The sequence below is a fragment of the Pundamilia nyererei genome, unplaced genomic scaffold (genome assembly GCF_000239375.1).
Source record: "Pundamilia nyererei isolate P.nyererei 1_Seehausen unplaced genomic scaffold, PunNye1.0 scaffold00022, whole genome shotgun sequence".
Classification (NCBI taxonomy): domain Eukaryota; kingdom Metazoa; phylum Chordata; class Actinopteri; order Cichliformes; family Cichlidae; genus Pundamilia; species Pundamilia nyererei.
In genome coordinates, this window is record NW_005187423.1 from 2,296,805 (window position 1) to 2,321,339 (window position 24,535).

General features: G+C 38.5%; 2 protein-coding genes across 3 annotated transcripts in view; one reads left to right on the forward strand and one right to left on the reverse strand.

The window, feature by feature from the left end:
- Positions 1-1,022: 1,022 nt before the first annotated feature.
- ppm1kb (protein phosphatase, Mg2+/Mn2+ dependent 1Kb) lies at positions 1,023-10,212 on the reverse strand. 2 transcript variants are annotated; one of them, XM_005726913.1, is made up of 8 exons: positions 9,942-10,212; positions 8,244-8,329; positions 6,709-7,235; positions 6,510-6,610; positions 4,488-4,653; positions 4,204-4,348; positions 3,185-3,319; positions 1,023-2,902 (listed from the first exon to the last, which is right to left on the reverse strand). In XM_005726913.1, the coding sequence occupies exons 3-8, from the start codon at positions 7,173-7,175 to the stop codon at positions 2,771-2,773; spliced, it is 1,146 nt and encodes a 381-aa protein (XP_005726970.1). In that variant the 5' UTR covers positions 7,176-7,235; positions 8,244-8,329; positions 9,942-10,212; the 3' UTR covers positions 1,023-2,770. The 2 variants fall into 2 exon arrangements, with proteins under 2 accessions (XP_005726970.1, XP_005726969.1); XM_005726912.1 differs by lacking the exon at positions 8,244-8,329.
- A 2,031-nt stretch (positions 10,213-12,243) lies between these two features.
- The window catches only part of herc3 (HECT and RLD domain containing E3 ubiquitin protein ligase 3), a 36,652-nt gene continuing 24,360 nt past the window's right edge, over positions 12,244-24,535 (forward strand). The window contains exons 1-11 of the mRNA XM_013909252.1: positions 12,244-12,332; positions 13,459-13,809; positions 15,388-15,547; positions 18,169-18,245; positions 19,038-19,259; positions 20,681-20,772; positions 21,107-21,237; positions 21,815-21,966; positions 22,729-22,802; positions 23,428-23,552; positions 23,719-23,778. Of these exons, the coding sequence (XP_013764706.1) occupies positions 13,587-13,809; positions 15,388-15,547; positions 18,169-18,245; positions 19,038-19,259; positions 20,681-20,772; positions 21,107-21,237; positions 21,815-21,966; positions 22,729-22,802; positions 23,428-23,552; positions 23,719-23,778 (1,316 nt within the window). The 5' untranslated portion in view covers positions 12,244-12,332; positions 13,459-13,586. The remainder of the gene's footprint in view (positions 12,333-13,458; positions 13,810-15,387; positions 15,548-18,168; positions 18,246-19,037; positions 19,260-20,680; positions 20,773-21,106; positions 21,238-21,814; positions 21,967-22,728; positions 22,803-23,427; positions 23,553-23,718; positions 23,779-24,535) is intronic.

Consider the following 24,535-nt stretch of genomic DNA (forward strand, 5'->3'; position numbering starts at 1 on the left):
CTATTTAGTCAAGCCGATCAACCTATATAACTCCAAAACATGTAGCCAGATGCTCTCAGTGCAACCGAAGTCTCGATTCAGTCTCAGCTGCAGACCCTAGACTAATGCAATAACCTGCCACTTGATATTTGTACTGTAGTTTATGCAGTCTTTTAAATCCAGCCTTTTAATTGAAGTTCAAAGTCAAATTCAAGTCCCATCAGGCTTTTTATGTTGTGTTCCCCTTTATTATTATTATTATTATCTTGTTTTATTCAAATATGTTCGTTTGATTTTGTTTTATTAATGTGTAGTTTCATGTGGTTTTAAACCAACCCGTAAAGTACTTTAAAAAGCAACAAGGCTGACCAAAGTGCTGTAGAAATCAAACTGACATTGACCACAACTGAGTGAATGTCTAGTTTTGTCTAGTTCTCCATTTACATTTGGAAATTTCTTGAATTTGTTCTGAGGATAAACAGGAAGTTTTTTTATTATTCGTTTGTCAGGTTGTTTCCCCAACAACTTAAAGCAGTTTGAATCTACACAATCAATCCAGATAAAAAATGAGATTTTTTTTATGTTAACTGAACAAAAAAACAAAAAAAATTTGTGTTCTTGTCTAACTGACAACAATTAAGATTTCATTATTTATTACATATACCTGTTATTTAATTATTCCAGGTGGAGCAGAGCTTCCTAACTCTGGACTCAATTAAGGTGTCCAAGATTTATTTTTCAGACACCTGCCTTCTTTAATTTATCAAATTATTCCATACAATTTGTAATTTTCTAAATAAAGATGACCAAGTTTGAGCTCGTTGGCAATGTTAAAATAAGTAAATAAATTTAAAAAAAAGTAAAGAAAAATCTGGAATATATGTAGACATAATGCAAAAAGAAATATTTTAAAAAATATCAATGTTTTCTTATCTGTTTGAAGTGGCATGTAAACTGCTCTGTTGATGTAAATCTTTCACTGTATGGACAAAAGCATTGGATCACCTACACGAGGATAACAACACGTCCATGTTACAAAGAAAACGGTTTCTAAACGTATCGTTTTTTTATTGAAAGTGTCACAAGCCGTTTAGACCAAGAGTACAGTACTAACAGCGTCGTTCAAACGGTCACATTTGGGTCCCAGGTGCAGATCCAACACCACAATGATTATATTTCAGAGGCAGTGCAACAAAGTACAGTAAAATACTGAACACAAGGTTAGAGAGTAACTCTGACAGAAGGCTTGTTAACTATTTTGAAAATCATACACACAAGCGCCTTTATAATATCCAAAGTCCCGTTAGATACAAGAATAAGGGAGAGAAAATATATTTACATGAACATTTACAAGATGACAGTTTATACAACATTAGGAACTCACAGACAAAATAATGCTGATAAATATGACGTGCTGTATTTCTTTAGCCTTAACAAGGACAAAATAAAAGATCACACCACCAGCTCAACGGATTAAGTCTGAAAACACATCCACTCACATAAGGTCAGCCAACACGACTTGAGCAGCTTAGTCACACCTATAGCCTACAGAGACTGGTTACATTGTTTCAGTTTAAGCAAACATTCACATTGTCATACATGGCTCTTAGCTAAACAATTCTCTAGTGTTGCATTAGGTGTGCTTTGTTGTGTCTGACTGACACACAACGGTGGAAAACCAAAAATAACGCCAGGTTACTCACACCACAGGTCCGTGTCTAAAGACCTGCATGTGTAGAATATTCTGATGTGCCAAACGTAGCTGAGATATGAAGAAAATATAGGTGAGACCAGTTTTCCAGGTGTACATATCACACAGATGATTATTTACAGAACAGAAACAGTATGATTCAGTACCTCAAACACTTAAGTCCCCTTTAAAGGACCTGTTGCAAATCAAGCAAGCCTGGCAAAGAAACATAAAATTTCATTTTTATTCCTATATAAATACCAAGTTCAGTCACCAAAATGCTGTCCAGGCAGCTCTGTTCAAAACCTTCACATCTTTTAAGATTGTCCAAGTCTTCCAATAATTTCTGCGGCTCTTTAAGAAATTTTGTTTTTCTTTAAATATAAAGGAAATTTTAAAGTGTTGGTTTGCAACTAAATGTACAAGAACAATTCTTATAGGAAAGCTATATAATTTAGATATTTTAAATTTGCCATAAAGTTTTTAAGGCCCAGTCAGTGACTTTATCAGTGACACCAGTTCTTCAACCAAGGTGTGGGTTTCACAGCAGCTGATGACCAATCACTGTAGTTCAATTGTCCAACCCCGACTCCTTTTGTTGCACTTGCTCCCAAAATTAAAATGGAGAAATGGTCCAAACTTAAAACCTGTGCTCTTAAAACTGGTGGGATACATTTTCTTTAAAAATGTAGGTTAACAATAAAAATGAAATTGTGAGTGAGATTGTGGTGTGATGAATCTAAACTGATAAAACAATGTGTGAATGGCAGAAGAAGGTGAGGAATTAAATCTGTAGAGCAGGCTACAGATTTAGCCAACACACATTCCCGTCTGCTGCTCACACACTTTTAGCACCTATGAGGTCATTGGCTTGCTAGTAGATACAACCTTGTATAAAGGGAGATTTAGCCCCATGAATTCACTGCCTCTTTGTTCAGAGGCAATAAACATCATGCAACTGTAATTAATGTTGTAGCCATTAGGTGTCATTATTTCGGCAAACCACACTTTTTACAATGTTTCTTTACAGGAAGCCAAATGTATTGCACATGTTAACAAAGTCTTAAACAGACCTCGTCCTTTCATCCTATGTCCTGCAGCCTATGCCCAGCGACCACTGGACACGAAGCTTCTGCTGAAAGAGAAACTCGTGTCTGAACTCTTGTGCTTTCCCCAGGCACCAAACGGCACCACGATGATTGTGCTGTTGTCCTCTGAACCATACTGAATAGCCTTAAAAAACAAAACAAAACAGAGCACCGCAATGTGAAGCACAACAAGGTTAGAGAAAGTCATCGGATGAATGATCAATTCAACCAAAAATTAATCTTCTGTAGGAAATTCCAGACTTGAGGAAACATGGACACGGTTTTGGGAAGCTTTTTTGTGTCTAACAGATCATTTCAGTACATGAGTCAACCAAAACTTAATGAAACCCAGCAACAAACAACCTTGTAGGAGAACAGGTAACACATTGACCCATGGGCTAATATTCAACAAAAGCAAATGTTTTACCTGCTCAGATATCCTCTGTGCTGCCTCTTTGGGTTCGTGACACTGGTTGATGACATTGCAGATCTCCTGGCTGTTCATAATAAAGTTAATGCCATCTGTGGTCAGCGCCAGGAATGAGTCATGGACATTGTGCAACTGAAAGGGAATAAATACATAATACTTTATAACAGACATTAAAAAGACAAATCTACTGAACTATTACAAGAAGATGGTAAGACTGGCTTTACTGACTTCTTCAGCGAACAACAGATGTGAAAATGTGCTGTTGCAGAGATCTGCATTAAAACAGTCCATGGTGCTGCCCCAATACACCAGCAATGTGGATTTTAAATCAAACAATCGTGACGTACAAAATACAAACAAAATATTTTGCAGTCATTTTTATAAAACAGTCCCCATTTTCAGTGCCTCAGAAATAATCGGACAAACATTTTAAATATAAGGATTGTTTTTAAACACCTGGGTGAACTTTGCAGTCAGTGGCTAAGGTCTCACCTAATGCTTTCCTCCCTCGAGCTGCTCGGTTAGGGCTTTCCTGCAGCCACCTTCAGTTGTTGCTTGTTTGTGTCTCTCTGTGACTTCAGTTTGGTTTTTAGTAACTGAAGACATGCTTTGTTTGGTTACGACCATGTGACTGACTTGGCCATTGAATAATATCAAATTTCTTTCCCTCAAGAAGCTCTTGGGTTGTTTTTCCAGTTTGCTTTAGGTCATTATCATTTGCACTGTCAGATTATTTTTGCAGCATGACATGCACACTTCAGAATTCATCCTGCTACTTCTGTCAGCAGTCACATTACCAATAACCCCAGTGCCTTGCTTCCATTGGCAGCCATATGTGCCTATACACTAACATTTTTGTAAAAACCCTCAAAAGTTTGAAAGTCAGTTGCATCTTTATTGTCTGATTTAAGACCCACTGTGGTGGTGCACAGAGGAAAAATGACAAAAACTGCATCTTCTGAAGAGAACATCAAAAAAATATATATTTCAGTGACAAACTAAATTTACAAACCTACCGTTACTCTTTTGGTCTCAGGTTCAGCAATGACTCCCGTCTTCTTCAGGTCAAAGTCTCCAATGCTACGCGTCATTGCCAACCTGCCATTGACATTTGGCTGCCCCAGGCTATTCCAGGTGATAAACCCCCCACTCTTCTTTATCCTTTAAACAGGTGCAGATCGGTATATTAGTAGATGTATGCTATGAAGGCAGGATTCTTTTCAGGGCACTTACAATTTAATAAATAAATAAATAAATAAATAAAAAAAGTTTAAAACCTGCTTTTAAAAGCATCATGTACCTGTCTTTTTCATCCTTTCTCTCAGGGGTGTGGTCAACAGTGAGTTTAAGGGCCTTGCCCTTGCGGCACAACATGACACGACTGTCACCCACGCTGCCGACCACCAGCTCGATGCCGTCCCTCAGCAGGGCCACGCTGGCGGTGGTTCCTGCGTTCATCCCGGGTGCTACAGAGACATACGAGAAAATCTCAAGCTCCACAAAGCCACTGTCCATAGTGTTAACAACAACATGGTGTATCTCATGCACTCGCAGTCACACGCTACAACATGAACACATGGGTGGGAAGCCATGTAGTAGACTACAGATATTCTACAGATATTACTACAGATATTCACACAGTAAACAACAGAGGAGGCAGTCACACATGCAGGTTGAACTGTTGCAGAATAGAGCTGAGGTCCAGAGCAAATGTTACAGCAGGTAAGTCTAAAGCTGAATCCAAAAAGATAATAAATAACAACAACATTTATCAGTGCCCGATACTGGGCCTGATACTCGTAAAGCAACACAGAAACATCAGAGAATGTCATAATAGTGAGTTCAGCATTTTATCTTTCCTCTTATGTTCACCATGGATGCCTCTAGGGTTGAGAAAATATAATAAGTCAGTCACAAGAAATATTATGTTCAACTGACTCAGTAAAGTAAACGACTTGCGTTTTAAATAAATAAGAAAAAAATGTTTTATTTATGCCAAATGTTGAGAAATTACTGGAACAAAGAAGATTAACAAGTTTTACTGTCAAATATTTGACATTGGCAAACAATGTTCTGGTGGTAGATAAATAACGGTAAAATTTTATGCAATTAAAAAGTTCATCCTTTCCTCTCCTCAGAATTAAATGAGCTGATAGAGACTTAATGTTCTTTAAAGCTTAATCTGAATATTAAACATGGACTGGATCTGTCGCTGACAACATAAATCTCACACAACTTTCAAACTGAAGCACTGTCTCACAAGAAGCGTTGCATACACTTGGTGAGAAGAGAAAAATCAAAAAGAGAGATAGAGATAGGTAGAGGCAGAGAGAGAGAGAGAGAGAGAGAGAAGTGAGAGAAAGATAGGGAACCTTCCAGTAGTCCAGGATTTAGGACCCGCTGGACTCTCCTTCAATATCTAGCCTCTCGTCATCCACACTGGTGCCAAGGGCTTCCAGCTCTTAGCTGGCTCCGCAGCTGCCGTAGATAACATGCACACACACATACAGGCATATTGGGACATTTCACAGAGCGAGGCCAAAGTGAGGCCATGTAACAAGTACACTAGCGTTCATATATCATTAAACTTAAGACATAAAAGGTGGTTGAGAAATTTCAAGCTAAGCTGATGAATTTTACAGAAATAGGGCAAACATGTAAATTAGATTTATTGAGGGAAATGTTTTGCATTAATTTTTTTGAGTTATACTCAAACATTCCTTAATAAAAATGCCTGCTTTAAACATAACACTTTGCAGACAAAGAAAAGTAAACAGATTGGTGACAAATTAAAGGAAAACTCACTATTAACTAATTATGCAAAGTCTTTAAACCTCTACTGACAGATTTGATTCTGTCCAAATGATATTCTCTCACTAGGAGGTACCTCGGGGTAGTGACGTTCTTAAATGGTCGAGATCTGATAACAGCAGTCAAGAATTCCTACAATTTTCTCATTAATCGACCCACTGGGTAAACCCTGTGTGGCGTCACGCATGTAAGGTAAAGCTGTTCCGTTTATCCAAATGTGTACGCTAATTTTTCCTTTAATTTGTTACCTTTCTGTTTCTGGCAATGTCGTGCTGGAAGAAAGAAAAACACTAACATATCTTCTACGCGTAGCTAATTTATTCATGAATTATTTAAGGAACTTGGGGGGAAAATGACAGACCTCTAACCAAAAGTGCTCAGTGGGGAAATCCAAAGCTTCAACGCCTAAGTAGAATAAGTAAATTATGTTTGAAGAGAGAAGAAACAAGTGTCATCACATAAAAACAGAGTACACAGCATATCCAAGAACATATAACGTGAAAGCACCTACCATTTGGAGAGAAGTGCAAATGCCTTGCTAGAGCTTTGTCTACTTCAAGGAAGGCTTTTGTTAAAACTAATTCCAGATTTTCCTCGTCTGCAAGAAGGTTCCTTGAGGAAATCAGAAAGAAAAATCACTTACAGAGCTGTGACATCTGAAATTCACATTATTCAGAAATGAATAAGCTACTTGTGACAGCGACTCATACGTGATATATTTTTCCATGTATTTTTCACAGAAGTCAGCTGCCTCCGATCCACCGTGCCCATCAAAGACAGCAAAGTAGAGCACCCTGTCGGTCAGCTCGGAGACCCGGTAGCGGTCTTCATTGTCCTTGCGTTGACCAATGAGCGAGGCGCAGCCTACCTTGGATAGGCTAACTTTGGGAATGGGCTTGCCGTAACGAATGCTGGGGGGCAGCAGGATGGGCTCATCGATACGATTGTCCCAGATTCCAAATGAATCCCAGGTAGTGGGGCGGCCGCTGCTGTCTGGATCAAAGCGTGTATTACTGTGCCGAGTTTCTGACGGGGTGTGGAATGGTTTGCGGAAAATGAACTGGAAGTGGCAGTCATGCTGGACCGGAAGGGGGACTACGCTCATCTGTACAAGACCGGCTCGACCCACGTGAAGACCACTGCATCTTGCCAAGCGTGCGAGACAGGCTGTTGACATCACCCTGACAGCACGAACACCTCGGAAGCCACTGGATGGAGAGGCAGAACAGTGTACTGTCTGGACAAAGCAGGAAAATAAGAGAAAAGGAAAAAAAAATGAAAATCCATCATTTAGACTGGGAACACAGCACGACAAAAATCTTTTATTTGTTTAGGAGGAGGCTCCATTATGAGGACTAAAGGTCTCTTCAAACTAGAAATCATTACACAAACACAAATCAGATAGAAAGAAACTGAGATGACACAAATTCCTTCATATTTTTGAAACATTTGAAATTTAATCCATCTAGTAATAAGTGACAAATACCTCCTATTACTAGCATCTGATACTAATCTTGATCATTTGCTTAAAAATAATCAAGTGGTTACTTTTAAATATACTTAATGGATGTTGCATTAAGACTATTAGATGAAGTCATCTCCTTGAACCCCTTGTGAACTTCCTGAACTTCTCACTGGTCTTTTATTATTTGACAGAAAATAATGACAGGCAGTAACTGGAGCCCAACAGGTCTTGTGTTCAAGACCCCATGTTCACACATTCACCACGTTCAAATAAAAATTTAGTCAACTAACAATAAGAATCATCATCAATTCTAAATTCAAAGTGTTGCGCATTTACTACTGTGAAGTTCCATTTAAGGATACCACAGGGATTCTGTGTTTGCCGACTAACTACTAAAAGCTTTACCCAGTTTTATTTAATTTTATTGCTGATCTTCCAAGAGCTGCTAAACAAATAGAACGTAACATAAAATGACATAAAATTATGTCTAATACTGTGCAAAAGCCTTGAATCATTCCACTTTTCTTTACATTTTGATTGAAGGTCTTTCAAAGTTTCTTTTGGACACTGGCTGCTTTTTCGTTCATTTTCAGTTCAGCCCTTATACTTGACCATTTTTGTTGTTGTTTTTTAAGTTACTCAACATCGACCCATGAATCATTTAAGTATTTACACAATGCGATTCAAGAGATGAGCCAGTGTTGTGTCTACACACAACAGACAACTTGCCAACTGATTGTCTTTTTGTGTGTGCAATCTTTGCACACTTTTCTTGCTCACCTTATGTAGTCCTGTGTTGATTGTCTGTTAAAAATAGCACCGTAGTCTTGGAGGAACGTTGTCTTGCTTCACTGTGTACTGTACCACTGCACATGGTTGAAATGAAAATAAAGCCACTTGATTTGACTTGAAATAACCAATCTTATCCCTTTTATCTTTAGGCACTTGGTTAGTAGCGGCCTGTCACATAAAGACATTTCTTTAGTTTAATCCACAAAAAACTCCAAAGATAAGTTTGACAGAACAGAAGTATTTTTACACCAACAAAGTTTTCAAAAAGCTGTTGTTTGAAAACTCTGCAATATGTGCTAAAATAGAAAACTGAACAAGTACACAGCAAAAAATATAAGTAGCCTAAAAATGAGCTTAAGAGTCATTAGTCATAGATTTGCCTCTCCGGATCCCGAACCCTAACATTATTGAAGCATTGTGGGATCACCGTCAAGGAAAATGGAACAAAGAGCACCAAGCATCCAAAGAAGAGCTTCGAACGTCCTTCAAAAAGTCTGGAGAACTAGTCCTGAAGACTGTTTAAAGAATAAAAGGTAGTCATTCCAAATATTGACTTTTAAGCTTGTTAGAATTATAAAAACTCTGTATTTACCCCAAATACTTGATTTCCAACTATTTCCTATTTTCCCAGGAAAACGTAAAGAAATGAGAGGTCTCTCAAAACATAAACAACACATAAGCATATATTCTTAACAATCTCAACTAAATGTAGCATATGCAAACTTTTTTTGAAGTTCATTAAGATTATACAGATTCCTAGCATACTAAAGAATGAAGAGGCATAAAATAATTGAAGGTTATAGCTCAACACTAGCGGAGATAAAGGTCATTATAAAATTTAACAAACTTTACAATTTACTCTTTGCCACCAACAAACCATAGTCTTGCCTGTTACTTGGCATTTACGGAATCCGTGTCTGGCTATTGAACAACAAGGTTTGTCGAGTTGAAAGGGCATTTAAAAAAACAAACAAACCTTCCTTTCAGTAACAACAACACGCACAGCCTTTTTCGGACATCTAGTATAGCAACCTCAATTCACACTATTGTACACTTAAAATTTAACATATATGAGCCCAGACTCTTTTTACTGTTAGTAAAACCTATAGGAGAGTGTTAAAGCCTTAACAGGAACTTTCCTCACTGTGTACAGGGCTTCTTATGGGTTAATAAGCAACATTTACTCGGACAGCATTAATGAATGACCTTTATTGTATTTGGTTTAATTAGTGAATAAACACTGATTAGGGAGAATTTCCGACGTGCTATATCGTCCATATGTTGTAAATCATCTCAGGGTAAACCGTGTATTCATGTGCGTCAACATGTCTGTGAAGGTTCTCAGAATGTGCGTCAAAGGCAAAGCTAAAGAATGATGCAATAGCCATTAAGCTAACTGCTCCACTATCGATCCCAATATCATAAATGTGTGAGGCACTTAGAAGTGTTATCCTAAGAGAATCTGAATAAGAAGCAGTCCTTAATAAAATGCAGTTTCAATACACTTACGAAAAGAAGCAGTATATAAACGGTAACGTCATCCATTTTTCATATTAGCATTAACTAGCTAGCTGCAAACGATAGCTCTGTAGCACGCAAGCTAACAAGGTAGATAGCATCAGGTAAAAGTTACCATTTCGTCTAACATTACCGAGATTTCAGTTGCATGTTGACTAAAAGCCATACCTCGAGAGTTTCAGATGTATTCGTCAGCTTTAAAGATCCTTTGCTTGCTTCTTGTGGAGTGATAACAAATTGAATGAAAACGGTTGCCCCCTCGTCTTGCCTTGTTATCAAACAGCAAGGCCTATGATGTGACCGCACCAATCAAAATCTTGTAAGAGTATCCGCCCACATTGACGCCCCGTCTACAGCGCATAAAATTAGCCGTAAAAAGTCTTAATGGCAGCTATGGGTACCAATAATAAAGCTGCACCTCTAAGCGCCAACTGTCGCCAAACACCGAAAGGGCAATGTAGGAATAGAAAATACAATTTGTGACACAATGTCGTCATCCAAGCATTGATTTTGTTCACTAAGCTTCTGGTTTATTTATGGCCAGGGCACTAATTTAGACCCGGAGCCTCCAGTAGGTAATTTAGGCCTGGGTGTTTACGTCAGTCCAATCTTTGCCTGCTGGAATCTAGGTTACTGGGTGGAGAACGAAACAGGGGCTGTATCCCAATTCAGGGTCTGCAGCCTTAATGGCCCACAAGGGCCGCGTACTCAAAGGCCGGAAGTGAGAGGCTTGTGAAATGGGACAGTCTAGCCTCCGCTACCATGACACTAACAGCTGGAAACGTTTCATACAGCTTTGTTTGACAGAAATGGAGGAGAAAATCTTTTGTTCATTTGTTTGTTTGTTTCTACACGAGCTTTGATTTGATAAGTATCTGAGGCTGACTGTGAAATCATGATTATTGGGCTTCACTTCTGTACTGAACAGTCATTTAAGATTAGCTAGTAAATAACAATTAGCTAATGTTATTCATGAGACTAAAGTCATCTCACTTTGGTAATGTAAATATAATATGGCCAATATTAAAGTTATAATTTCAATCATTATTAGTTATTACAGCAGTGAATGAACTCTGTTTCAAATACTGAGCTTCAGTAAAGATTCAAGCTGCATTTATTTAAATTATTTATATTTCCTGTCACCTTAAATCTTCACTCAAAGACAGGTTTCTTTGACACTGTATATATAACTGTGTTATATATATGAGAGACAAATATTGTTCTTTTAATATATTGCCATTACTAAAATTGTCTCAGTGCTTAATTTAAATATCCATAAAATCATCACATTCTCTGTAAGATTAACGTCAACAATTGAACGGCGTATATTTTAAAGAAAAGGCTTTAAAACCAAGTTAGTACAAACATCGCTAATGTCACATAACTTTGCCGACATGTGGCCAACAGTAATGTTTTAATGTTCTTCGTTATTAAACATTCGCACATAAATAAGTGACATAATATTCAGTACTTTTAAAAGTTTACTCTTCGGCCGCCCCTCTTCCGTTTTTTCCCCCGGCAAAATTATCCACACCCACTGCCGCGCTATGCATTCTGGGATATGTTGGGCCACGGAGTCTACACCGCCACATCCTTAAAATTCAATGAAATGAAGGACGCATTTGAGGGCCGCATTTTCGAGCAGCCTTTGAATTGGGACAGCCTTCGTCGTGTCGCTGTGACGTAATTGGCCTTAAAATGCGGCCTTTAAGGCTGCAGACCCTGAATTGGGATACAGCCAGTGTGTCAAACTCTTTCCATACCTGGGGGTAAAAGTGGAAGATAAGTCGTTAACTAGGATGAGTTGGATAAAAAAAATATGTCAAACCTCAAAATTTGACATATGTCAAGGTTCTGATATGTGCATAACGCTGTTATTAGATACATTTAGTGAAATAAACAAAATGTTTTCCTGCAATGAAAAAGTAGAAATAAATACATAAAACTGCAGAAAATGTATACACAAGTACTCAGACAGTACATCAGAATTAGAATAAGAATACTTTATTGATCCCTAGGGGAAATTATCTTTCGTTACAATGCTCCATTATAAACAAACAGTAGAAAAGACAGTCCCTTGTGGTGCCCCTGTGTTGCTGATTACCTTGTCAGACACACACTGTGGGAGACGTACATATTGTGGACCACTTTTGTTTGATTTGAAGAACTCACATAAAAAACATCACAGGACCTTCCAATACCTAACACAAACTTGAAACATAACACCTAAAAGACTTAGTTTGACGGGATGCTGACATGATTCGGATATTAAAATTAAGAGCCTCCGCCATTTTAAACAAAGCTTGTAAAAAAGTATTAAATATTGGGAAAATAAAATAGCCACACCAATAGATTTAATGTTCACGGACTTTGTTGTTACGCTAGTAGGCATTTACCAATTCGGACACAGCCATTGGTAGAGCCCCATGCTCGGCGGACCAATCACATTGTCTCCTGCCCATAACGTCTAGTGACGTAAGCAGCTGTGGCACTTCCTCGTTTGTTTTCTGGGCTGATGAACCGAAACCAGTCGCCCAAATTCAGAATGCATCTGTCAAGGTAAACACACTGTTTTAATTTTGCACCACCCAGCTGTAAAACAGCGCCGCTGTGCTTAGGTTGTGTTCATCGGCTAGCCAGCGGGTCTCTGTTTTTTAGCTATAAGACTGACAGCCAGCGCTGTTTTAGCCTGCGAACGTTAGTTAGCTATTAACTATAACGGCTTGTGTGGTTTGTCAGGCTCGCTAACAAACTTACTCAGGTAATGTCAGTGGGGACATTTAGCCACTGCTGCAGGATGTGTTTGTAATGTACACACAGCACGGGTCAGGAAGCTAACCTGACTTAACATGCTGGTCCTCACAAACGATAAAGCAGCCGCTGTTACTTAAAATACAGCTAAATATACAGCTAAGCGTATCTCACATCGAGCTACCAGTGTTTAGATAATAATAATAATGATAGCCCACTGGTAATACACGGGAGCAACTCACAGCCAAGACTGGTGTGCTAAACAAAGCTATAATGTATAGCTAATATTTATTTAATGTTTACAACCTGCGATAAGGATGGTCACCCTGGGCTTTTGGTCCATTCCCTATGTTTTCCTCCACCCTCCCAGGTAAATTAGTGCTTTCTAATACATGTGCCCGCATCCTCTCATCACAACTGTTTTTTCACCTTTTTCAGAGGTGATTCAGTTTAGTTTTTGCAGGGTTGTAATATAGGTTATACTTGTAATGATATAACTCATAGTATTAATAAAAAATATTTATATGGCGTTTATCCCAGTTACGATTTACACCTTAAACAGTGAAAATGTATAATATTTAAAAGTCACGTTTTTGGGACATTGTGAGGTAAAGCATACTCTCTATTGGCCCGTTTCTCTTTTGTGTATTTTCTGGCTTACTCAGTTGGTAATATTATTGTGCTAGAAGAGGCTGGACATTAAGGCGGGACTGCTTGGAGCTGCTTAAGCCAGGATTACACTGACAGGGTTTATTTAAATACACTGCCTGTTCCTCTGTCATCATGCTTACATCACTGTCACACACACCCACAGCAACCTCCGAGCCCGTCCTTGTTCCCTAATTGAAAAACTGTCAAGAGTTCACATATGGAGCAAAGTAATCAGCTCCTTATGAAGAAATATGCATAATCACACTGTTTCTTTTGCTTCTAGGGTTGGAATTTACATGAAGAGGCGAAAGCGGGCCTGCTCTCGAGCTTGATCATTATAGTCTTCCTCCATCTGGCTGTCACTCTCTTTGCCTCTTCACATCGGTGCTCATTTCCTCTCCCTTCACCAACATGCTGTGCTGGGGGAATGCCAAGGATGGGCAGTTGGGTATTGGTGTGGAGAAGAACCCTGTGTTTGAGCCGAGGAACTGTCATGTGTTCAGTGGCAGGGGAATGAAAGAGGTCGCCTGTGGAAGCCAACACTCTGTGTTTCTTATGTATGATGGCAGTGTGTACACATGTGGCTCTAACAGCTGGGGACAGCTGGGTCATGACAAAGCAGGGACTTCCCCAGGTAAGCTCTAAATTGGAAACACCAGATTGGACCACCCTGGTGAACAACATAGCAAGTATGTTTGAGCATGTGCCTGAATTTGGACTGATTTGGCATGATTTGTCTTTGTCTGTGTTTGGCTGCACAAGCAGGAGGTGAATTGATGGTCTAATAAAAAAGTCAAATTGTATTCTGTTCTTCAGCTATAGTGGAGTTATGTATTAAAAACCTAGCTTGTTATTTTGCATCTTTTACGTTTAAATAAAAGTGTTAATCAATTAAAGTAGTTGTACAAATGGGCATGGGCTGATGGTGAAATTCTGGGCCGTTAGTGATGTTTGGCTGACTTAGTTGCACATAACCAAGGTTAAAACTTATCTATGATGAGTGATTAGGCACACGAGCAAGATTGGTCTGCACATAGTTGTTTGAGTTAAAGAGTCTGTTTTATGTTTTGCCTCAAATAATAGAAAGTTTTATATAAAGTTTTTTTTCCCTCAGCCATTTGATAAATAATAATTAATTTTAAACTGGAATAAATTAAACTCCACTTTCAAAAAACTTAAAGAAATCACAGACCTGGTTATTTTCCTTTGGTATAAGCCAAAAGCTCTTTAGTGGACACCAATAATATTTTATATGGGAGAAGAAAAATACCCTGATGCTTAGTTACAAAGACTGAGCATGCAGTGAAATGTCTTTTGCAAGTCTTAGCAGGTTCAGTGGCTGTTGTGTTTTTATCTGATGTGGAAGCAGGATGACTGAGGATTAAAAAAAAAGCACAGACACTCATGTAACAGCAGCATGACTGTATGCTGGAATTGGGCATCATTAGGTGAGTTTGACATGAAACAGAAAGGATTCGTGTACCCACATTTTGGGCATTTTTCCTAAAATGGTAGTGACTGCAGACATGATGGGTCTGTGTTGGTATTATGTGGGTGGAAATGTGTTCTACATGTTCTTTGTTATGGCATGTGGGTGAACTTGTAACAGCCCTGAACAAATACAAGAATTGCTGGACCTTAAAAATCATACACAGATTTATTAGAAGTATGTCCATCCACATCTTTAGTTAGATACACTGCATAGATTCTGGGATGTTATCTCACAGGTTGTATAACATGCTGGGCCAACTTGGCATAATTATATTTTTGTTATAAGGCCTTTATCATTTTATGTTTATGTTATTGAATCTTTTTAACAAGCTTAAAAATGTTGATTGTTGATTAAATGCTATAGTCTTACCTCACTTAAAACCACATTATCAACTATTTTGTGTTTTCAATTTGTCTAAAGCAGCTAACCCTTAGTTGGTCCTTAGCAGAATACCACCAACACCAACTGCAAAGTCTCACCCACACATCCTTTTTGCACGTGCTTCAACACAGCATTTCTCAGTGCAGTTAATAATATACTATTTTCAGAAGAAATGTGTATATTATGTTTCTTGGATCTGTTGTATTATTGTGTACAATAAATACCTGTATAATAAATAGCATGTAGTTTAAAATATTTAGACTTATAACTGAAAAACAAATGGGTAAAGAGTAAAAGTAATGAAAAGACCTCTACTGTAGACCTGTCATCTCTTCACAGAGGTTGTTGGGGCTCTGGATACCCAAAAGATTGCGATGGTGTCATGCGGTCGGGGGCATTCGATGGCAGTGAATGAACAGGGTCAACTGTTTGCCTGGGGAGCTGGTGATGGGGGACAGCTGGGACTGGGGACCACAGAGACGACTGTTCGAATTCCCAGGTGCCTGTGTAGTTTATAGGAAGAAGGGTTTAGCCTGGCCACACAGAATTACACATGCCAGTAGGAAAACTTACAGTACTTACCAGCAGCCTAGCACCTACTTGTACAGCGTACATCTGGCCACTGCCACAGCTAAGTGTGTCCATAGAGCGTGCAGACGTAGACAGGTTTATCAGAGCCTATTTGAAAACTGTTAGTCACAGACTTCCTGTAAGTCTTTCACATGCAAATACTGGGAAAATGGGATTTTACTGTAATAAGTGGTTTGCAAAACATTTTCTAGAATAAGCAATTAGTGCCCTGACAAACAATTTTATTTTTAATAGACAATTTACTGAAAGTTTATGAGGGGAAGAAAGCAGACAAAAGAGACTAAGACTAAATAGATATATCAGAAATATATTTATATCTATATGCTCACAAAATCATTATTAAAAAGAAAGAAAAACTACAGTGACATCTTCATTGTTAATCTATTGGTTACTCAGACTGACCTCAGTGTTATAGTGGAGGAGAAGAAGCCCCATGTAAACATATACTCAGCGAGATAGTTTAATAGTCAGTATTTTGTATGCAGCAGCCTTTCATAATTCAGTTCAACTTAGTTTTATTTATATAGCACCCAGTCACAACAATAGATGCCTCAAGACACTTTGTATTGTAAGAGAAAGACCCTACAGTAATACAGTGAAAATCCCAATAATCAGATCACCCCCTATGAGCAAGCGCTTTTGTGACAGTGGGAAGGAAAAACTCCCTTTTAACAGGAAGAAACCTCAGGCAGAGGCAGGTTCAGGGAGGGGCGGCCATCTGGCTCGACCAGTTGGGGGTAAGGGAAGGATGACATGAGAAAGACACATTGTGGAAGAGCGCAAGAAATTATTAATAACTAATGATTTAATGAAGATTAGTGTAAAAACACATGGTAAGAGAAAAAAAACACTCAGTACATCACGGAAGCCTCCAGCCGACTAGGCCTATTGCAGCATGACTAAGGGAGGATTCAGGATCACTGGATCAAGCCCTAACTATAAGTTTGATTAAAAAGCAAAGTTTTAAGCCTAATCTGAAAAGGAAAGTGGGTGTCTGTCTCCAAAATCCAAACTAGAAGCTGGTTCCACAAAAGAGGGGCCTGAAAGCTGAAGGCTCTTCCTCCCATTCTACTTTTAACTAATCTAGGAATTAAAAGTAAGCCTGCAGTCTGAGAGCAAAGTGCTCTATTGTGGTGATGCGGTACTATGAGGTCTTTAACATAAAATGGGACCCGATTATTATGGATTTAAAAGGGAGCCAGTGAAGAGAAGCCAGTATGGGTGAAATATGCTCTTTCTAGTCCCTGTCAGTACTCGTGCTGCGGCATTTTGGATAAGCTGGAAGCTTTTCAGTGAGTTTTTAGGACATCAATAATTACCATACTGCATCGTAGAAGTAATAAATACTAGTTTTTCAGTATCAATCTGAGAAAGAGATTGCACGAAAGGAAGAAAGCAGTTCTTATATATTTGCTTAGTGTGTGCATTGAAAAACATCCTGGTCAAAATGACTCCAAGGTTCCTCACAGTGTTACTGGAGGCCAAGGTAATCCCATTTAGAGTAAGCATATAGTAACATATTTTTAAGTTGTTTTTTTTTTAGGGCCACGTATGCTAACCTCAGTTTGTAGCGGAATTTAGGAATTATAGGTCATCCAGGCCTTTGTCTTTCAGAGATTCCTGCAGTTTCACTAAGTTGTGTGTGTTTTCTGGCTTCATGGATAGATAAAGTTGGGCATCATCTGCATAGGAGTGAAAATATATGTTTTGCCTTCCAATGATACCGCCTAAGGCAGGGGTGTCCAACTCCAGTCCTCAAGAGCTGCGGCTTTTAGATCCATCCCTACTCCAACACAGCTGAATCAAATGATTGGATTACCCCTTCAGCATGCCATCAAGTTTGGCAAAGGCCTGGTAACAAGTCATTCATTTGGTTCAGGTGTGTCGGAAGAAGGAGAGCGACAGTAGCTCTCGAGGACTGGATTTCAACACCCCTGGCCTAAGGGAAGCATGTAAAATATAAACAGAACTGGTTCTAGTGTGGAACCCTGTAGAACTCCATAATTCACCTTTGTGTGTAAAGAGGACTCCCAATTAACATGAACAAATTGAAGTGTTATAATTTTACGAAGTTTGTCTGAATTAGATCTCTCTTGTAAATGAGATGTTGAGTCTCAATGGGGCTACCTGTATAAATAAAAGTTAAATAGCAAGTAAAAAGTCTATTAGATAGATGTGATTCGAACCACCTTGAATAGCTACAGCATGCTCTAATCGCTGTAATTAAATTATGGTCATCGAACCTCATTGCACCGAGGTTTAGAAGAAGCACAGACAGGAATCTACCATCAGTGGCCATAAGAAAACCATCTGTAACCTACACTAAAGCTGTCTCTGCAATCTGATGCATTCTAAAACCTGACAAGGTTGTGATTGGCCTATAATCAGCTAAGACAATAGACATCAGGTTTGACATTATTTGGAATTCCCAGCCTTTTCATGCATCATCTACTTAAACAAGAAATGTTTTAAATGTGTATTTTTGGCTTGATAAACAAATGTTTTTGTTTCTTTTTAAATTTATCCTAGGTTGGTCAAAAGACTGTGTGACCATCGCATCTCTCAAGTAATGTGTGGGAATCAGCACTGCATCGCACTTTCTAGAGGTGTGAAAGACAATTTCTTTATAACACCTCATCACTGTTCACGATCTGAATGTTGGATCCCAACTGTGTCCAATGGAGCTGAAATTTATGGCATCAGAAAACCCTCATAAATTCTTAAATTCACTTCATGCAAATTTTAGCTCATCTATCCGCTCGTCCACAGTTCACTAGAAGCGTTAAGCCTTTAACAGTATTGGTCAGATCTGAGTGAAACTTGCACATGGTCAAGGCTGTTTTACGAGCAATCACCAGGCAGTAATGATGGAGAACAAGTGTGTGTGTTTATCAATGTAACAACAAAGTGCCAACCATCAGCATCAAGGTTAGCATGACTAGGACTCAAGACATAATATTTTCATTAAAATATGTGATTGCAAAGGGAGGAGAGCATAGTTTGAGAAAATGCAATGGTTTTGCATTATGGGAGATTTTAAATGGACTGTTTTTTGTCCAAAGAAATGTGATCAGATGTTGAACCACAGCTTCTTGGGGCTAAACACACATAGCTTCATGTATTAATACTAACAGGATAATGGGGTCTGTGATTTATCTGTCAGCCTGAAAAGTTGTTTATTTATTTATGTTTGGTGTAAGCTTTGACTTGATTTAAGTTTGGCTATAAATGAAAACATTTGGTGTTGTTAATGTTTTGGCAATATGTAGGTCTGAGCCACACCCTGTAACAGCTCTAAATATGGCCACTCTATAAAACAGACATCTGCCCTGTATTTTGTGTTCAACACATTGGTGTTGATGTGAGGTAAAGTTCATGATGTGCGTTTTTCCTCTCAGATGGCCAGCTGTTCACATGGGGCCAGAACACCAGCGGGCAGCTCGGGTTGGGGAAAGGAGAGCCCAGCAAGCTGTTCCCTCATCCTCTAAAGTCTCTGGCAGGAATTCCTTTGGCACAAATAACGGCAGGAGGAGACCACAGTTTTGCCCTCTCATTGTCTGGAGCTGTATTTGGCTGGGGCAAAAACAGAGCTGGACAACTGGGCCTTAATGATAAACAAGGTAATAATCACCTGGTTAGAAAGAACAGCGACTATTATATGATATAATGCAGAGTGTAGAGCTTCATACAAATTCTATAAATCTTTACGTAATATTGTGTCTCACATTTTTATCAATTTATTCGTGCTTGAAAAAAAAAAGGTTTTCACAGGACTCCACATGGTGTTGTGAAAAACTAAGCACACCTGTACTCTTTTGATAATATTTTAGAGGTTAAGTAACAGCTAGGTACTATTAATAATTAATAATGACTGTCAAGTGTGAGTACTGCTATCAAAGCAGACGTTTTGGCAGTTTCTGATCTGAAGCATTCACGTCTTAACACAATGCCACAATCTTCCCTGGAAAGGACGTCTCAGCAAATTCAAACTGAGCAATACATAGAGAAACTGCAAAAAACCCAGCAGCTACATCTCAGACTCTAGAGGCCTCTGTTAGCAGGTAATTGTAAAGTTCATGATGGTACAAATAGAAAAGGTCTGAACAAGTGTGGCTTATTTGGAATGGTTACCAGGAGGAAGCCTGTTCTCTCTAAAAAATAACATGACAGCACAGCTTAGGTTTGAAAAGTTGCATCTGAGAAAATTACAAGACTTCTTGAATAAAGTCCTTTGGACAGATGAGACCGTTGGGGTGGCTGTAGTTTAGGAGGTAGAGCAGGTCATCTACTAATAGGAAGCTTCTATTTCTATTGTGTCTCTGAATGTCACATAGAAAGCACTTAAGCATAGAATGGATGTGAATGTGTGAATGAGGCATGTTGTATAAAGTGCTTTAGTGGTCAGCTAGAGGAGAAAATCACTATATAAGAACTAGTTCATTTACCATTTATCATTATGCCAACGTGCAGATGTTTGGCCATAATGCACAGCACCATGTGGAAAAATTAAACACAGCATGTCAGCATAAACACCTCATACCATCTGTCAGCACGGTGGTGGAGGGGTGATGATTTGGGCACCTTGGAGTCATGGAGTTGACCATGAACTCCTCCGGATACCAAAGTGTTGTAGAGTCAAACTTTAGATGTCTACCTGACATTTAAAGTTTGGCCAATACTGGGTCAGGCCACAGGACAACAGCAGCAAATCTACCGCAAAACGGTATTGTTGCCATTGTCTGTGGAACAATGGCAACGAGCTTGATAGCTCTCACGCTCATTTTTTGTTTTATGAGTAGTTAGAGGTCACCATTTTGGAGAAGAGATCTATTTATTAGCATTTCATGGAAATGATCCTCAATATTAAATAATTTAATAATTTAATTAATTAGCATATCCACGCTTAGTTTAGTTGCCATTATGGTGCTAAATCAGAATGCAAAAGTTTAAGTGTTTTCCAGCATCTTCTTAATTTGAGTGGACTCATCTGGTTGAAGTGTTTAACAGTGTGGACTTGCTCGTGTGTTGTTGCCTTCCACAGATCGTGCCGTCCCATGCCACATCAAATTTTTGAGATCTCAGAAAGTTGTTTACATCAGCTGTGGAGATGAACATACAGCAGCCTTGACAAAGGTATGATTTATGTTTAACTGTGTTGTACATGCTTTACATATGGATGTTTAATTTTGGCCATTTCTAGTAACAGATATTATGCAACCAGATATTATAAAGTCTTGTTTTGTTAGGTCGTTCTTGTTTAGCTGCCATAAAAATTATTTTACACTACACTTTGTTAATACAGAGTTAAAAACTGAGTCTTATTCCAACCACACGGTCTAACCCCATCTTATCTTAATCTACCACCTAACGTGTGCCATAAGTGTTTTAGTGCAAGACTATGCATAAAGTTTCCCTCTTAAATGGAAAAAAGCACGGAAAAGGTCAGTGTGTTTACTCTTCCTGGCAGGATGGCGGCTTGTTTACGTTTGGTGATGGCTCGTGGGGTCAGCTGGGTCACGGCTCCACCAATAGTGAGCTTTTACCTAGACGAGTGCTGGAGCTCATGGGCACCGAGGTGTCCCAAATCACCTGTGGCAGGTACTGTCTCTGATAAACCTACAGAGGGCTTTTGTTGGTTATACCCATACGATCTCATGCAACCAAGTAAAACAACACTGGAGTAAAGTCTATGTTTATGAAGCTTAAACTTTTTTTTGACTCTCAGAAAGCCGCAGTTTTAACTCTCTTGTACGGTGTGTGTTTTTTTTTTAAAATTTTGTTTTAGTATTTTCTCCACACCTGATGGGAAAGGAATACTGAAAAGACTTATAGAAAGTTACCTTGTCCCTTAAATGTTAATAGCTTTGATTGTTTTGCTTCCAGCCACAGACATTTGTTGCATCTTTTTTTTGCTCAGTTATTTCTTTTATCCTCTTGACCGTTAGAACAAAACTTCTCTTTGAGAATCCAAATTAAAAAAAAATATAAACATTAGTAATAATTAAAAAATATCTGCTGCAAAAACAACTGATCTAAACTGAACATGTTAAATCAGAGAGCTGTAAGGTACCTTTGATAATGTTAACTGCATATCTAATGCTGTAAATGTGTAACTATCAAAGTGGTAAATTTACTTTTTTGAGTTTCTTCATTTCGTGGTTTTTCCTTTTGCCAGGCACCACACGTTGGCGTTCGTGCCTTCCTCTGGCGTGGTATATGCGTTTGGTTGTAACAGCCATGGCCAGCTGGGAACAGGAATACTGGGGGATGCCAGAAGCCCATTTCCTGTCAAGGCCAGTTTCCTGACTGGAAAATTCCATAGAAGAGGTAAGCAGAGGACTTGCCGATCAGTCCCTATATGCTTGTGACCGAATGCCTTTTTAAAAGTGCCTCATTCCCACTTCTCACGTTTGTTAGACATGTTTCCTGTTTGTGCCTTTACTGGTAACTGCAGTGGAAATCCAGGCAGGCAGCTGTGAATGTTACAGTTTTATTTGGCCTAACCATTATGGTCCTGGGAACCTTGTTTCCGATTTTTTCCTTGAAGACAATGGAGGACTTTGAGAGATGATAACGATACAGTGGGCTTTGTTAGTGTCCAGCTAGACTCTGCTGCTTCACTGTCTTGCGGAGGTATTTCTGATTTGGCTCCAGTTGCTGTTGCCAAAACAACCAAGAGGATAGTTGGTATTCAGCCAAAACAGCTTGTATTTGCACAGCAGTGTCTTCTGTTGGATTTACCAGAAATCATCCTGCAATCTGCTTGTAATGTAGGCTAGGGGGTGTGAGTCACAGCAGAGATTTAAAAAAAAATATTGTAAGGAGACTGCAAGAACACAATTTATTCTGCCATGTATATCAAATTGAAATAGCACAAAGAAGAGCTTTTGAGCCAAATGCTTTATGATTGCTTTATGCTTCCACAGTGTATTATTCTTTATCCTTCATTACTGTGTATCATCTTTTTTCTCAAGGTGAGGAATCTTTACAGACACATGCAGTTTAAAGTGCTTTACAGTGTGAAATATATATATTTTATTCCCTGTTATTATGTTCAGTGTCTATCTCTTTTTTATGTTTCTTAATTAGAATCAAAACAGTATACCGTGACCAAAATCATCTGTGGAGGAGACCATAGTTTCTTATTGTACTCTAATGAGCAGGTATGTGATTTCATAAAGATTAATACTAAAATATCACATTTTTAAATTAAAAATATATACTTACTTCCAGTTTTACCATTGTTATTGTTTGTTTGAATTTTCATGAATGAATAAATGAATAAATGCTTTGTTATTTATTTTCATGTTAAAAATATAGAGAAATGTGAAACTGAAAATCAAAGATGTACTCTAAAAACCATCAGGAATTAAAAAATGATTAACCGTATGTGACACACACGTGCTTCTTAGTTTCCTGCAGCACGCTGTATAATTCTAAGCAATCACATCCAAAAACTCCAAGCAATCATGTCTGTGTTACTTAGGTTTAGTGTTTCACCACAGGGTGGCGTTAATGTCTCAGCTTTAACCAGTTCAGTTGATGGAACTCTGTATTTGGAGCCTTTATCTGGTAAAAAAAATGTAATTTTCAAGCAAACTGTCAGGAACGTAGGCTGATAAAGACGTAAAGCGCTTAGCCAAAACATTTCCATCTCAGGCATGGCCTGTTTATTTTGTCGACGCAACCCAGATCAAACTTTGCCACACAGACTGCAAAGGACCAAAGCAAACAGTCTTCCGTGTTTGTAACAGTGGTGTTATGTGTTCTCTGTCTTCCCCTCTACAGACCTCTGTCCCCTCGGAAGACTTCAGAGTGATTAATATTGGCAAAAGTCTCTCACCAATCAATTATGAAAGTTTGAATTCGTTGAGGCTGAAACTGATGTACAACACAGACTCTAGCATCACAAAGTAAGCCAACGATAAAAGGGTATTGTGTCAGATATTTTAGATTATAAGATAGAATGTAGACTCATATATAATTGGTTTACACAAATACACACAGAGCTTAATTCACTTTAATCACTGGAAAGTCTCCCCCGTTACATTTTCATTGTAATGTGTGTTTTGTTTACAGTGACGTCATAGTTCAGCTGTCGTCGACGGCGTGCTGGAATGCCAGCTTCTTGGACCAAAGGTGCATAGACCTCACCTGCATCAATATGAGAAATACACAAATAGTGCAGTCAGGACTTGTTTTATATTGGAGCACGGTTGCATGTATTAATGCAAAAACCTTCAGTGGAAGACAAAACACCACTGAGCTTACATTTTTCTAAGAGCTTTTCTAAAAGCTTACAGTGCTAAGAGTATTAGTGAATCTACATAGACAAGATATTTTTTCTTTAGAAAAGGTACTTCATATAAATTAGATTTTGCTACTTTTACTTAAGTCAGACTTGTAATTTTATTTTCACCTTTAAGAAAAAGAAGACAGTGTTGACCTTGAGGAGGAAACATTTAACAGTTAATAAGATATAGCACCAAAATGCGAAGTGTAAAGAAGAGCTGAAATAATTAATTAAGAGGTGATAAAAATGTTTAAGTTCCCACCTTAATAGTGCAGGATTTAGTCAGTATTTGCCAAACAAAACTTGGATGCATGCATACCATCTGGATGACAAGTTATGACCAGATATTTTATTCTTCGTTCTCCGTCACTGTCTGTGTTATTATTAGAAGAAGTGTTTGATTTCTGCAGGTTGAAAATGTGACAATGATTTATGTTAGACAGGCACGACATATTTAAAATAGTTAGTACAATTATGTGCTGCACGTGTGCCACGTCTGTATCGCTACTGTGCTGAGCCAAAAATAGCACATGCTCAGGATATTTGGCCTTGGTTCAGGCAGGTGACAGATGGCACAAACTGCAGTCGCGCTCGACATCAAAA